The following is a 12,559-nucleotide window of genomic DNA, read 5'->3' as shown; positions in this document are numbered from 1 at the left end:
CCCAACCCAGCTAGGGAGAAGCAGGTAGAGCAAGCACACCCGAGCCCCTCCAGCCCCCCCCAATGCATGCCCCGACCCTGGGGAATGCACCAGGTGAATGCACTGAGGTGCAGACATGCGCCACATGCTCCCTTGGAGCCGAAAGCATGCATGCCAGCCAGGCTTCCCGGTGCTGGCGGTGCCGTGCTGCAGGCTGCTGCTTCTGTGGGTTTGCTGCTGTGCTTGGGACCCACGGCCCTGGCCTGCGTGGGGTCCCGGAAGCCCTGGAGAGCTGCACCCGCGAGGCTGTCTCTGGTGTTGGCCTCTGCTGCAGCCCAGGAGAGGCGTGGCCCCCCCACAGCACGTCCTCGTGAGGCTGCGCCGGCCCTGGGATAGGACGAGGGGTCAGGCTGCTGCAGGGGGGTTTCTGGGAGGTAGGTCAGACTAAGACCCCTGCCCAGGCTGCGCTGGCAGGTCTCTGACCGCCCTCCTGTCTCCGGCCCCGCAGGGCAGTCCATGAAGCAGCTGCAGCTGAACTACACCGACTTCTTCCCCGACTACTTCTCGCTGGCGGAGAAGCCCCCAGCTGAGTTCTGCCTGTCCCCCGACGGCAACACTGAGTCCATCTCCATCGATCTGCTGCAAAAGAAAGGTGGGAGCTGGCCTGTCTGGGACAGGGTGGGCTTTGGGGGCGGTCCCTGTGTCTCACCCCTCTGCCCCCCGCAGCTTGCCATGGCATTAGACTGCATATGGGAGCAAAACCCCCTGTGCAGCCCACTATGCCCACCATGGCATGGTCTCGTGGTGCAGGGAGGGCTGATGGGGGTGGGATGGGAGCAGGGCGCTGGCTCTGCGCGCAGGGCAGAGCATTAACTGGTCCCCTCGGGATGCACCGACACCGGCTTCCCCGTGCGTGTGGGTTGGGACCAGCCGGGAGCACCAGTCCTGTCCTGGGCAGCCTGGCCTGGCCCCTGCGTCCGGCTTGCCCTGACGGGGGCTGTCCTGCAGGTCTGGTGAAGGCCATCAACACCGCCGTCGACCTGATCGTGGCCCATTTCGGAACCAGCAGGGACCCGGGGGTCAAGGTAAGGCTGTGAGCCCGGCCTCGCTCCGGTGTGAGGGGCACCGTCCTCAGCCCTCGCCAAACTCCCTTTGAAATCCTCGTCCTGTGCCTGAGATGTCTGACCCCTGCCTGCGACAGGATCAGTCCTGTCCAAACCAGCCTGGACAAACCCCATCTCCGACCTCTGAGCATCACCCTGACACAGCCCCAGGCATCGCCCCCGAGCCTGCCCCAGCGAAATCGGGGGGCCACGGCCACCAAAGTCCTCTAGATGCTCCAGAGACCCCAGGTGGAGGCCGTGTCCTCACTGCAGAGGAAGGAAACCTCCCCCAGTCCAGACCAATGTGATCGGGGGGAAATCCCTTCCGGCCCCCAGTGCAGCGCGGGGCTGAGCCTGAGCGCAGGGGCGAGACCCTCCAGCCAGGACCCTGCAGGGTTAGTCCCAGCAGGAGCACTGGCACAGACCAGTCCCATCCCCAGCCTGGGCTGCAGCCAATACCCAGTGCCTCTGGGAGAGGCTCAACCCCCCCCGACACAAATAGCAGACCCCCATGCCCTGTGTCTGCAGTGATGGCAGGCCATGTGGTGGGACGGGACGTGGGACCTCCTGGGTACAAGCCAGGGGTGTGGCAGTGATGTGCAGGCCCCATTGGGGATCCCCACTTTGTGTGCTGGGAAATGCAGTCCCCTTTTGCAGGGGGGAGTCTCGAAAGGAGCACGGCTCCTTCCCTTGCCCCGTCCCAGGCGCTGCATTCGGTACTTCCCTGCCCCGGTATTACAAATATGCCCCTGGGCGGCCGCCAGTGATGGATGGAGCAAGTGTGTGCTACTGCAGCTGCCGGCTGCGGGGCTGCCGGCGGGGTTCACTATCCTTGTTGCTTTGTGGGGCCGCCCCTGCTGGGTTCCTTCAAGGGTTAAACCCCACCCTGGGGTGACTGCAGCATCCCCGCCTCTGTCGCTGCTGGGGGCCGAGCCTCGTGCATTCAGCCTCCTTTTAGCAGGATTCCCTTGCCCTGTAATCACTCGTGCTTGGAGCTGACGGGCCAGAGACCTGGGCTCCGGGTCTGAGCCTTAACCCTCGTGCTCCCCCTCCTCGGTGCTCAGCCATGAGACCGCGGTGGGTCCAGAGGAAGCAAGGGGATGCACCCCTGACACAGGCAGCCAGACAGATGAGGGGGATGCGAGGTAGACAGACGGGCTGCCGGCCTGGGCCCCCCGACAGTGCCCGGGGGAGCTGTTCTGCGGTGCGGGGACGGACAGACCCGTGCAGCTCCCAGCGCTGTGCTTGTAGCACAAGGGACTGACCTGCCATGGGCTCTTCTTGGCCCCAGCCCCGCAGTCAGGTGCATCCCTGCCGGTGGCAGCTGCTGGGGGCCGAAGACGGCCTGGGCAAGCGGGAGGGGGTCGGCAGTCCTGGACGTTTGCTGCCCCGACACAGCAACGAAGTCGCCATCCAGCTGTGGCTGTGTTGGGGGAAGGGAGATGCCCCCAGGCCCAGGGTCTGGGGCTATGGGGGCTCTTCCTTCAGCATCCCCTGCTCCCCCCTCCCACCTGCCCCCATGCCCGTGTTCAGGCAGCTCTCGGTGCTTGGGGCCACGGGTGGGGAAGGAGAGACGGGGGGCCTGGGAGGGGTCAGAGCTTGCTTGTGCTCACCCTCGCTTGCTTTCACTGCCAGGCCAAGTTGGGGAACAGCTCGGTGAGCCCCAATGTGGGGCACCTGATCCTGAAGTACCTGTGCCCGGCCATCCAGGACGTGCTGAGCGACGGGCTCAAGGCCTATGTCCTGGACATGATCGTGGGCCAGCGGAGGAACATCCCTTGGAGCGTGGTGGAGGCCTCCACTCAGCTAGGTACTGCTGGGGCAGGGGGGTGCCGATGCTGCGGGGCCAGACCTGTACCACCCTGGGGCCCGTCGCCCTCCTGCCGGGGTGCCGAGTGCTCTGTGGATGGTGGGGCCCGGAGATGCGCCGCTCGCCCGGGTCCGTTATGCTCGTCCCTGCCGAGGCTATCTGCAGCCAGGCTGGGGAGGGGCCGGCTCATGGTCACGGCAAACCCTGGGTGGTGGCAGTGTCTCGAGGGTCCTGGTGCCCAGCCCCTCCCTGAGCGCCAGGGCTGGCGTGAGCAGGGCCGGGCGCATCCCCTGCTGGGCTGGGGCTGCCGGGGGTCCTGTCCCCAGCCCTGTGCAGACCCCTGGCCCAGACAGCTCCCCTCTCCACAGGCCCCTCCACCAAGCTCCTGCATAGCCTGTGCAGCAAGGTCAGCCAGCACACCGAGCTCACCAGCCACTCCATGCGCTTCAACGCCTTCATCTTCGGACTCCTCAAGTAAGTGGGCTGCGGGCACCGGCTCTGCTCCAAGGCCGGGGGCTCCCTGCCCCTCTGCCAGCTGCCTTGGCACCGTGCTTGGGATGGAGGAGGGGGCTTCAGACACTGGGCAGGGAGCGGGGGAGAGGGCTCTGCTTCCAGAGCTGATGCAGAGGGGATGAGGCCCAGGCCGGAAATGGGAGCGTTAAAACCTCTCCGCCCTGCCAGGCTGGCTGGCCGGGGCTGTGTGTGTGAATGTGTGCATCTCTGTGTGTCTGTGCATGCGTGCACATACGCGTGTGTGCATATGGGTATGCATGCACGTGTGCACATGGGTATGTGGATTTGTGTGCATGTGGGTGTGCCCACGTGTGTATCTGTGCATGCATGTACATGTGCGAATGTGTGTGCATGTATATGTCATTGAGGCATGTGCTTCCACATGGGACTTGCAAGGATTGCATCAAGGGTCTTGTGCTTCCCCCCCTGCAGCATCCGGTCCCTGGAGTTCTGGTTCAACCACCTGTATAACCACGAGGGTGAGTGGGCAGGGGCAGCCAGTGGACAACCTCCCCCCGCCCTGGTCTCCCTCCCTGCCAGGCTTCCCGGCTGGCCCAGCCCAGCCCTCCTGAGCCTTGGCCAGACACGAGCGTTGGTGCTCAGCCAGGGTCCAGCAGAGGCCCCCAGATCCCCAGACTGTGTTTCCTTGTTGATGGTCCAGCTGGCCAGCAGCAGAGCATCGTAGGGGACCCTGCCACCCCACAGCACCATGCAAGCCCTTCTCCTGCAGGCCATCAGTCTCCCAAGCCCAGCCTTGGATTCCTGGCTCTCAAGTGAGAGCGGAAACACCGTTGCACCCCAAGAGCTGGGAAGCCAGTGGGGTGCAGCAGGGCTGGGCTGTGCCTCAAATGCACCCCTCCGCCCCAAACCTCCATGAAGGGAGCATGGTTCATCTCCCTTGGGCCAGGCTGCTGGGTCCTGCCTGCCGAGCTCCTGGTGCTGGGAGGATGCATGATGGCTCAGCACGGGGATAGATCCAGTGCATCCATGCACTGAATGGGTACTGGGGAGACTGCTGGGGAGTTATTGCACCACTCAGGCTGATGCCTTCTGCCCCTGGCTCCCCGAGTTGGCACAGAGAGGTGGTTTTGGGGTGCAAGGAAATGCACCGTGGCCCATTGGCTGTGGGTCTGGGCTCCCGTGTCCCAAGCCACGCTGGCTCCCAGGAACAGAGCGGAGAGCCTGACGGCCGTCTCCCCCACAGACATCATCCTGGCGCACTACCAGCCGACCGGCTTCCTGTGCCTTTCACATGGCGTGTGCCAGCCACTGTTCGAGGAGCTGCTGCTGCTGCTGCAGCCGCTGTCCCTGCTGCCCTTCAGCCTGGACCTGCTCTTCGAGCACCGCCTGCTGCAGATGGGCAAGGAGCAGCAGCAGCAGAAGGAGCTGCTGCGGGTCAAGCAGGACCTGGTACTGTCGGCCCACTCCACTCTGCAGCTCATGCGCTCCCGGGCTGCCGAGGACCACGACAGCTGGAGGGCTGCCCCTGCCCGGCTGCCTCTGGAGCCGGTGGGGGGCGGGCAGCGGGCCACGGGTGTGGGAGCCCCTTGTAAGGAGCGGGAACCGGAGGAAGAGAGGAGGAAGGCGGTGGAGAATGCGGGCGAGGGCAGGAAGGACAAGCAAGCTGGCTGGTGGTACCAGCTCATGCAGAGCTCCCAGGTCTACATCGAGGGCTCGGCCGAAGGCTCCAAATTCCTCCGCTATGAGAGAAGGAGGAAGGGGCAGGGGTCTGCACCCCGCCGGGCCCCGCCACCCCGTGAGGGCGTGGTGGAGGGAGCTGAGGCCTGTCCCCTGGCCGAGGCCCCCCTGGAGGGGCGTCCCAATGCCACCCTGCAGCCCCCAGAGGAGGCTCGGGAGCGGAGCCGCCCCTTCTGGATGGGCAGCCCCCCGGACTCGGTGCTCTCGGAGCTGAAGTGCAGTAAGGAGAAGGAGAAGAAGGAGAAGCAGAAGGAAGTCACTGCAGCCCCAGGGCCGGGGGAAGCCCCCTCCGAGGGGCCCGGCACTCCTGACAGCAGCCTGCCTGTGAAGTGGGGGCACCTCTTCGGGGCCAGGAAGGCGCAGAAGGAGCCCAAGCAGCCCAACAGGTATCCAAGTCCTAGAGCTGTGGGGTAGCAGGGACCCGCGGGGTCGCATCCAGTCCAAGCCCTGCCTGAGGCAGGATCAGCCCCAGGCAATCCCGCTGTCTGAGCTATGAGCATCATGACACTGTCACCCCAACACAGCCTTAGGCATTGCCCCCAGGAAAGCAGGGGGGGCCTTGCATGTCTGGAGCACCACTATACCATGACCCCTGTCCCCCACTCTCCACCTGCCCCCTCCCAGAGATGTTCCTCCCATCCTCCTCCCCAGAGGCGACCACAGCCCTGGGTGCAGCAGTCCCTGCCCACGTGGCCCGTGAGTTCGGTCAGGGTGGAGATGCTGACTCTGCCGTCCCTTGGCAGGCTGCCCTCGGGCTGGCTGAGCCTGGACCGGTCCGTGCTGCAGCGGGTGGTGCAGACGGTGGGGGCCAGCATGTGGAGAGAACCGGCCCCCGATCCTGGGCAGGTCCCAATGCCCGACGTGGAGCCCAAGCAGCTTCCAGCCTGCGGCCTGGCTCCAGAGCTGTCCTGGTGAGTGGCATGGGCACAGCATGGGGTCCTGGGGCTGGGCACGATGCCCCCAGGCCATCTACACTCTGGGGTGGGCAGCTGCACCCTCAGGCGGGTTTCACGGCTGGGGAGCAGTCTCTCCCCACCCCGGGGTCTCCAGTGCAATGGGGCCACTGCTCCCGGGATCAGTGCTGCAGGGCTGGAAGGTGAGCGTGGGGAGCCGTGACCAGCCTTGGCCTCTCATCTCCCCGCAGTGAGGTGAAAGCCCTGTGCCACCACATCGCCACCGAGGCCGGGCAGCTGAGCTTCAACAAGGGCGACCTGCTGCGGGTCCTTGCCAAGGTGGATGGGGACTGGCTGCGCTGCGGCTTGGGTGCCGACACCGGCCTGGTGCCCATTATGTACGTCACCCACCCAGAAGATGAGGACTATTGATGCCACGGGGGTGCTGGGCACCACGCCCCCGGCTCCTGCGGGGCTGGTGCAGGCCATGCTGCCGCTAGCCCCATATCCCCCGCCCCATCACTGCCTCCAAGGGTTCCTTCCCCTCCTGCCCCGTGGGGCGTGGTGCCAGCCGGGCACGTGGCTGGGCCCCACCGTGCATGCAGCCCCCGGGACGGCCCGTGCCTCTCCACCCCATGCCGTCTCCAGCACCCCTGGACTGTGGACTCAGATGTAGCAGGAACCCCGGCAGCTTCATAGTGGGGTCCTGGCTGCCTTCAGTGGGGCTTTGCCCATCTCAGCCCCATGCCACGGTGTGGCATAGCCCTGCCCGGCACAGTTTGGGGCATTCTGCACCAAGGGTCTCCACGGGCAGCCCCACGGCCTCCCTGGCTGCACAGCATCCACATGCTGCCACGTGAACGCAGCACCACGTGTGGGACCACACCAGTTGTCCACGCCACGTGGCTGGGCACCATCGGGGGCAGGAGGGGAGGTTACAATGGGTGAAGGCAGGTGGGGACCAGTATCAGGGGACGGGGGGGATCTTGGTGGGGCCGTGACCAGCCCTGCGTGGCTGTGGGGGTGGTTTTTGGTGCTGCAAGGAGCCAGGGGATGTGGCTGGCTGGGGAGAGGGAGGAGGCATGAGCAGCTGGGGCCTGGGGCGGGGGGGAGAAGGTGCTGATGGGGAGGGGGCTGGGCATGGGAGGAGGGAGTGATGGGGGCAGTTCCCAGCGTGGGGCTGCCCCCGTGGGGTTCTGGTTTTGTGCGTGGGGCAGTGCAATGGGTCCCCCCCTTGCCTTGAGCTGGCTGGGGGGGGTGGCCTCCATCCATTAACCCCTTCTTTGCCATGAGGTCAGGGGTAGGAGTGGGGGGGCACAGATGGGCAGGGGCAGTATTAGGCAAAGCCGTGCCAGTATTTGGTGCTGGGAGGCGGGTGGGGGGGGGGGGGCCGCACGGCTGCCTCCTGCTTGTACATGGCTGCCGCGGACGTTGCACCATAGCTACTTTGTACTTCCCCGGTAGGACCACGAGATGTCTCGCCTTTATTTATTTCTTTATTTATGATGCATATTAATAAAAAAGATGCTGACCAGGCTCTCGCTGGCCGCCGGCTCGTGATTCCCACCCCAGCCCGGGGGCTCTGGTCCACCCCGCGCAGCAGCTGGGCTGGGGGTGCTGTGGCCGGACAGGCCGGGGAGGATCTTTGCTGAGATCCAGGCCCCCGCCGCAGCCTTTTAGCCCTGGGGACGGCTGGAGAAAGGCTGCGGCTGGGCTGGGCCCAGGGGTGCAGCCCCCACCCACCGTGCACGGCCCCGGCCTGGTCTCCGGGAGTGGATGCCCGTGTGCGTGTGAACGCTGCAGATCACGGAGGGCAGCACGTGGGCCTTTATTCCCCGGCACGCGCAGGCCAGGCTCAGCGCCGTCCTCTGCCGGGGAGGCTACTCCGGCCGCTGTTTGCCCGGGAGGCCGAGGTGCAGGGCATCGTGGGTGAGGTGACCGTAGGTGCGGCCAACCTGGAACTTGTAACCTGGGGACCAGAGGAAGGAGCCGTGAGCTGTGCCCGAAGGGGAGATGAAGCAGAAGCCTGGAGCCTATGGCACAGGGCTGTCCCCAGGGTCACAGCCGGGCTCAGACCCCGGGGTTGCTCTGCCCCTTGCCCAGGCTGGATCCTCTTTGCACGGGGCTTGTCCAGCTGAGTACGGGGTTGCACAAGGAAACGCAACAGCAAGTCTCGGGTTGCTTGGCTCCTGCAGCCCTCGCAGCTCCAGGGTCTGTGGGAACAACCCAGCCAAGCTGGACCCACCGGAGCCCGCTGCAGGTGAGCGATGGGGCCTGGCGGGTCCCTTCCCCATGCAGCCAGGCGCTCACCCGGGATGTATCCGGTGTAGTGGGGCAGCAGCCCCCCGGCCGCAGGGTGGGTGCGTCCTAGCGGCGGGAGGCGACTGCCGGCGCCCGCGGCTCTGGGCCTGCTGCCGCCCTCGCGGGACATCTGGGCAAACTCCAGCAGGGCGCGGCGGGTGGTGCTGGGGAAGCTGGCTCCAATCAGGAAGCGGGCTCGGGGCACGAAGCCGGTGAAGCCTGCATAGAGCACCAGGGCGATGGGTAGGGGCTGCCCCCCATCACGTCCAGTTTCCCTTCCACGCCTGAGTGGGGACAAGGCTCCATCGCCCTGGGTCTCACCTGAGATGAAGTATTTGTGGGGGTCGTCATCTGCCATGGAGTAGGGCGAAACATGCGGGGCTGCGGCTGCCAGGAGCGGGGCCCTGCCCGTGACCGTGGGGAGCAGGCGGTGATCCGAGTCGGGGATCCCAGCTGCCGGCTCCTGGTGGGAGAGGGGTCGTGAGCGCCGTGGGGCGAGGGAGGGCAGCCTCCTGGGCAGGCCTGCATGGGGGAACCCGCTGGGTGGGGGCATAGACACCATCCTGGGACCCCCTCGCTGGGGCAGACATTGGTGCAAAGTGCCAGGACCCTGGGCTAACGGGTGGGGACTTCATCCCAGGTCTCTGGAGACCCTCAGGGCTCGTCCAGCCCCGCTCCTGGCCAGCTGAGGGGTAGGGGCAGAGCAGGAGAGGGCTCCCCTGGAAGCAGCAGATGCCAGGCTGCTGCACTGAGCCTCACCTTGCTCCCCTGTGCGGGGTCCGGGCAGGGCTGGGGTGCCCTGGGCCGCTCCTGCCCGCCCCAGGCTCTGCGCTGCTGCCGGGCAAAGTCGCTCCTAGCTTCCTTGCAGATCTCCAGGTAGGTCTTGGCGAAGAAGTGCTGGGCTCTGGGGATGAATCCTGGGCACCACATGTCCGGCGCACAGAGAAGAGGTGGCTGAATTGCAGCCTGAGCCCCGGGTGCAATGGGGACAGCCTGGGTGAGGTCGGGGAGGCAGGGAGAAGCTGGCTACATCTGCCTGGCCGCAGGGGGGAAAGGCCCCGGTGTGGCCGGACTGGGCTCCTGCCAGCGGGGTGGGTGTAGGGCCCCACCTGCCACTGCCCTGCCCCCGGGGCAGCCCCAAGCACCCCCACGGGGCAGCCCCATGGGGGGTGTTTACATGGGAGACTTGAGACGGGACTAGGATGCCAGTCCTGGTGCGGGGACAGGTGCCCGTCGTTCTTACCGGTGTTGCCGAACACCCTCATGGCTCATGGGCACTGGTCTGGCCACGTGCAGCTCCTTGTACCATCATGGCAGCATCACACATGGAGTCGCCGTGCCGCCGTGACAGCAGGCAGGACATGCCACCCCGGCTTTCTTGGCTGTGACCCCCCTCTCTGAGCTCAGCAGCCCCCCGTGCACCGGTGCAAGGCAAGGGAGGGGGCCTAGCTGAGTCCTGCCCTGCACCCCTGGGCTGGGGGCACCCGCTCTACGTCCTTACCTGTGTATCCCGGGATCATGCTGCAGCTCACTGGGAGGACGCCGGCCCGCCAGCCGGCTCTCGGCACCTCCAGCAGCTTCTCCTCCTGCTCTGGGGGCTGCGCATCGTCGCAGGGGCCCTGGGTCGGCTGCAGCACCAGGTGTGGGGAGTGGGCGACCTCGGGGCAGGTGAGGAGCTGGGAGGTCAGCGTCCCGTATGTCCTGCCCAGCCGGAACTTGTACTGGGGGCAGTACCCAGCGTAGCTGCAAACAGCACCGGCGGGGTCAGGCTCGCCGCAGGGCCGGCTCCATGCACAGCACCTCTGCTTCCCAACGGGGAAGGTGCTGAGCTGTGTCCAGGCCCCAGATAGCCCCAGTGCATCCAAGTGCTGCCCTCCCATGTCACCAGTCCTCTCTTGGCAGGCTGGATGCAGCCCAGCCCTAGGGATCAGCAGTGCAAGGCAGACACCCTGCTGCAGCGAGGAGTTCCCCAGATCAACCTCCCCTTGGGGCGCTGCCTGCATCCCGGCCAGGCGGGGGGACCCTAAGAGGAGCTCTGAGCTCCCCTTCCTGCACCCCAAGTTGCATCAGACAGGGGCTGCCCGTCTGCAGGATAAAGTCATGCCAGGCTGGACCCCGAGCTGACCCCCAGGAGCAAGGGGCTGGGCCCATTTGGTGCCCACTCCCTGCATTGCTTTGCCCCCTGTTGCCCCTTCCCATGCTCCCTTCCACCTTCACGCCCTTCCCCTTGCCCCCATCCCTGCTCTCTGGGCTTCCCCGCGGCTCAGCAGGCAGCTGGGCGTGTGGGCGGTTGTCATGGAGGCCTGTACACAGATGCACACAGCGTTGCTGAGACTTGCTCCCAATGCAAGGGACGGCGCACCCCGGCTGCGTGTTCCCACCCCACAGTGCAGCCAGGGACCGCTCCCTCCCCCCAGAAACAAAGCAGGGCGCATGGGAGCCTGGCCGGCGCGTGGGGCCCTGAGGCAGGCAGTGACAGCGCCGGGGCAGGACGAGCCGGGGCAGGCATAGGCAGCAATGAGGGGGACCGTGCCCCGGCCACGGGGGCTGTGCCAGGCTGAGAGCCTCTGTCACAAGCCACGGGCATCCTGCTGCAGTGCTGTTCTGGTGCCCCAGGCCCTGCCCTTACTTACCCGGGGATGTGGTGGGGGTCCGGCGTCATTAGGACCTGGCTGATTTTTGGGGCGAATGCCGTGGCCATGGCTCGAGGGTCTCAAAATGTGGAGTGAGAGGGAGTCGGAGCCACGCCGAGAGCTGGCTTCGCAGCAGCTGCGTTTGAGCTGCAGGGCAGGGCTGTCCCCGGAGCCGGGGACACCGGGGGAGGAGTCACCCGGGGCAGCCTGTCCCCAGGGACTGCCCTGGCAGGGACAAGCTGTGTCCCGGGAACAGGCACAGCTGCGGGACATTGCAGGAGTTTCAGGCCAGGCGGCCCAGAGGGAAAGCCGGCACGTGGCTGCCAGCAGGTACCCACATCGCCCACCCCTTGTGCCTCCCCTCTGGTCAGCCACAGGCCCCTAGCTGACCGCTGCTGGGCGTCACCTCCTTTCGAATGGGCAAGGGACAGGGTTTGGTCCAGAAGGAATTAAAAGGCCAGCCTGTAATTAAGGCCAGTCGCTCTGGTTTTGTAGAAGACAGGGCTCGCGGTTCTCCAATTTCTGGCTCGGAGAGATGCCGCCCCGCTGCATCTCACCTCCCCGCGCCCCGCCTGAAGGACTTTGCACCGCATTGAACTGGTTGAAACCTCCCTTGCGGGATAGTGTCCGTGTGACTCTGACCCGGGATGCGACGTCCAGCCGGTGAGTTTCCCACAGGCCCCACGAGTATCATGTCTCGGGCCACCACCACGTAGCGCTCCTGTCCGTGACCTGGCAGGAAATGTGCCCTCCTTCTGGATGATGCTGGCAGCTGGGAGAGTGGTCAGTAATGAGCAGAGAATAACTGGTGTCACTGGCACGCAACGACTTGGATCTGCATTGGCGTGGCCAGGTGCAGAGCTGGACACACTGCCGGCATACCAGATGCAGACACGCTTACAGGCTGCGGGCTCTGTTTTGGGAAGCAGGGACCCTGACAGGAGCACGGGGGCCATGAGTTCCTCTAGGATGCTGTGGCCAGAAAGGCTGCTGCAGTCCTGAGCTGGATAAACTGGGACTCACTGGTCAGAAGAAGAGTGTTTCGGTTGCTGGTGGGACTGCTGCTGGAACCGTGTCTGGCCCTGGTGTTGCACCCCAAAAAAGCAACACAGTCACCACTCCGGGGCTGCAAAACCTTCCAGGCCCCTAAATCCCTTCAGCTCCTGCCTTGAGGAGGGCAAAGGCTGCCAAGTGCCAAATTGAAGGCTGCTGTGCATGTGCAGCAGTGTCCCGGCTCAGCACCTGTGTCCCACCACAGCAGACCAGAGAGGAGGCAGGGCAGTGTCCGGACACCAGCTCCGTCCCCGGAGGGGCTGACGCAGAAGCAGGGTCTGGGCCCCCAGTTGCGCACGGGGAGCACCGAGTACAGCTGCCAGGGTCACATCGCAACAGGGGCATGTGTGCCCTGCTCCTTGGGGGCAGAGCATATCCCCCTGCACCTGGGTCCCAATCTGAATTGCTTGAGCTTGTGCCAGTAGCTCAAGTATCCTCCAGGCTGCTCCCCTGGTCCCTTGTGTCACTGCACCAGCATTTCGCCTGCCTCTTCCCAGGTTCTCCAGGCCCTCCACACATGCTTACACCCCCAGTTGCTGCCGTCTGTCTATTTAAAGCCGAATGATTCATTCAGGC

At 65.6% G+C, this 12,559-nt stretch overlaps 2 protein-coding genes across 11 annotated transcripts in view; one reads left to right on the top strand and one right to left on the bottom strand.

The window, feature by feature from the left end:
• Positions 1-7,381, top strand: part of RUSC2 (RUN and SH3 domain containing 2) — a 37,414-nt gene extending 30,033 nt beyond the window's left edge. For all 7 annotated transcript variants that reach the window (XM_090037493.1, XM_090037497.1, XM_090037498.1 and 4 more), the window contains 8 exons: positions 488-631; positions 988-1,064; positions 2,718-2,892; positions 3,261-3,366; positions 3,838-3,884; positions 4,610-5,489; positions 5,847-6,014; positions 6,248-7,381. In XM_090037493.1, coding sequence (XP_089893619.1) covers positions 488-631; positions 988-1,064; positions 2,718-2,892; positions 3,261-3,366; positions 3,838-3,884; positions 4,610-5,489; positions 5,847-6,014; positions 6,248-6,428 — 1,778 coding nt within the window. In that variant the 3' untranslated portion in view covers positions 6,429-7,381. The remainder of the gene's footprint in view (positions 1-487; positions 632-987; positions 1,065-2,717; positions 2,893-3,260; positions 3,367-3,837; positions 3,885-4,609; positions 5,490-5,846; positions 6,015-6,247) is intronic.
• A 93-nt stretch (positions 7,382-7,474) lies between these two features.
• On the bottom strand, positions 7,475-11,056 carry CIMIP2B (ciliary microtubule inner protein 2B). 4 transcript variants are annotated; one of them, XM_090037502.1, is made up of 6 exons: positions 10,931-11,056; positions 9,799-10,040; positions 9,057-9,214; positions 8,619-8,760; positions 8,307-8,516; positions 7,475-7,965 (listed from the first exon to the last, which is right to left on the bottom strand). In XM_090037502.1, the coding sequence occupies exons 1-6, from the start codon at positions 10,996-10,998 to the stop codon at positions 7,877-7,879; spliced, it is 909 nt and encodes a 302-aa protein (XP_089893628.1). In that variant the 5' UTR covers positions 10,999-11,056; the 3' UTR covers positions 7,475-7,876. The 4 variants fall into 4 exon arrangements, with proteins under 4 accessions (XP_089893628.1, XP_089893626.1, XP_089893627.1 ...); XM_090037500.1 differs by having other exon boundaries at positions 7,475-8,516; XM_090037501.1 differs by lacking the exon at positions 10,931-11,056 and having other exon boundaries at positions 9,799-10,483.
• Positions 11,057-12,559: the final 1,503 nt, after the last annotated feature.

This window comes from Crocodylus siamensis, chromosome 3 (assembly GCF_052110815.1).
Source record: "Crocodylus siamensis isolate JL-2025a chromosome 3, ASM5211081v1, whole genome shotgun sequence".
Classification (NCBI taxonomy): Eukaryota; Metazoa; Chordata; order Crocodylia; family Crocodylidae; genus Crocodylus; species Crocodylus siamensis.
This window is presented reverse-complemented; position numbering and strand designations above follow the sequence as displayed.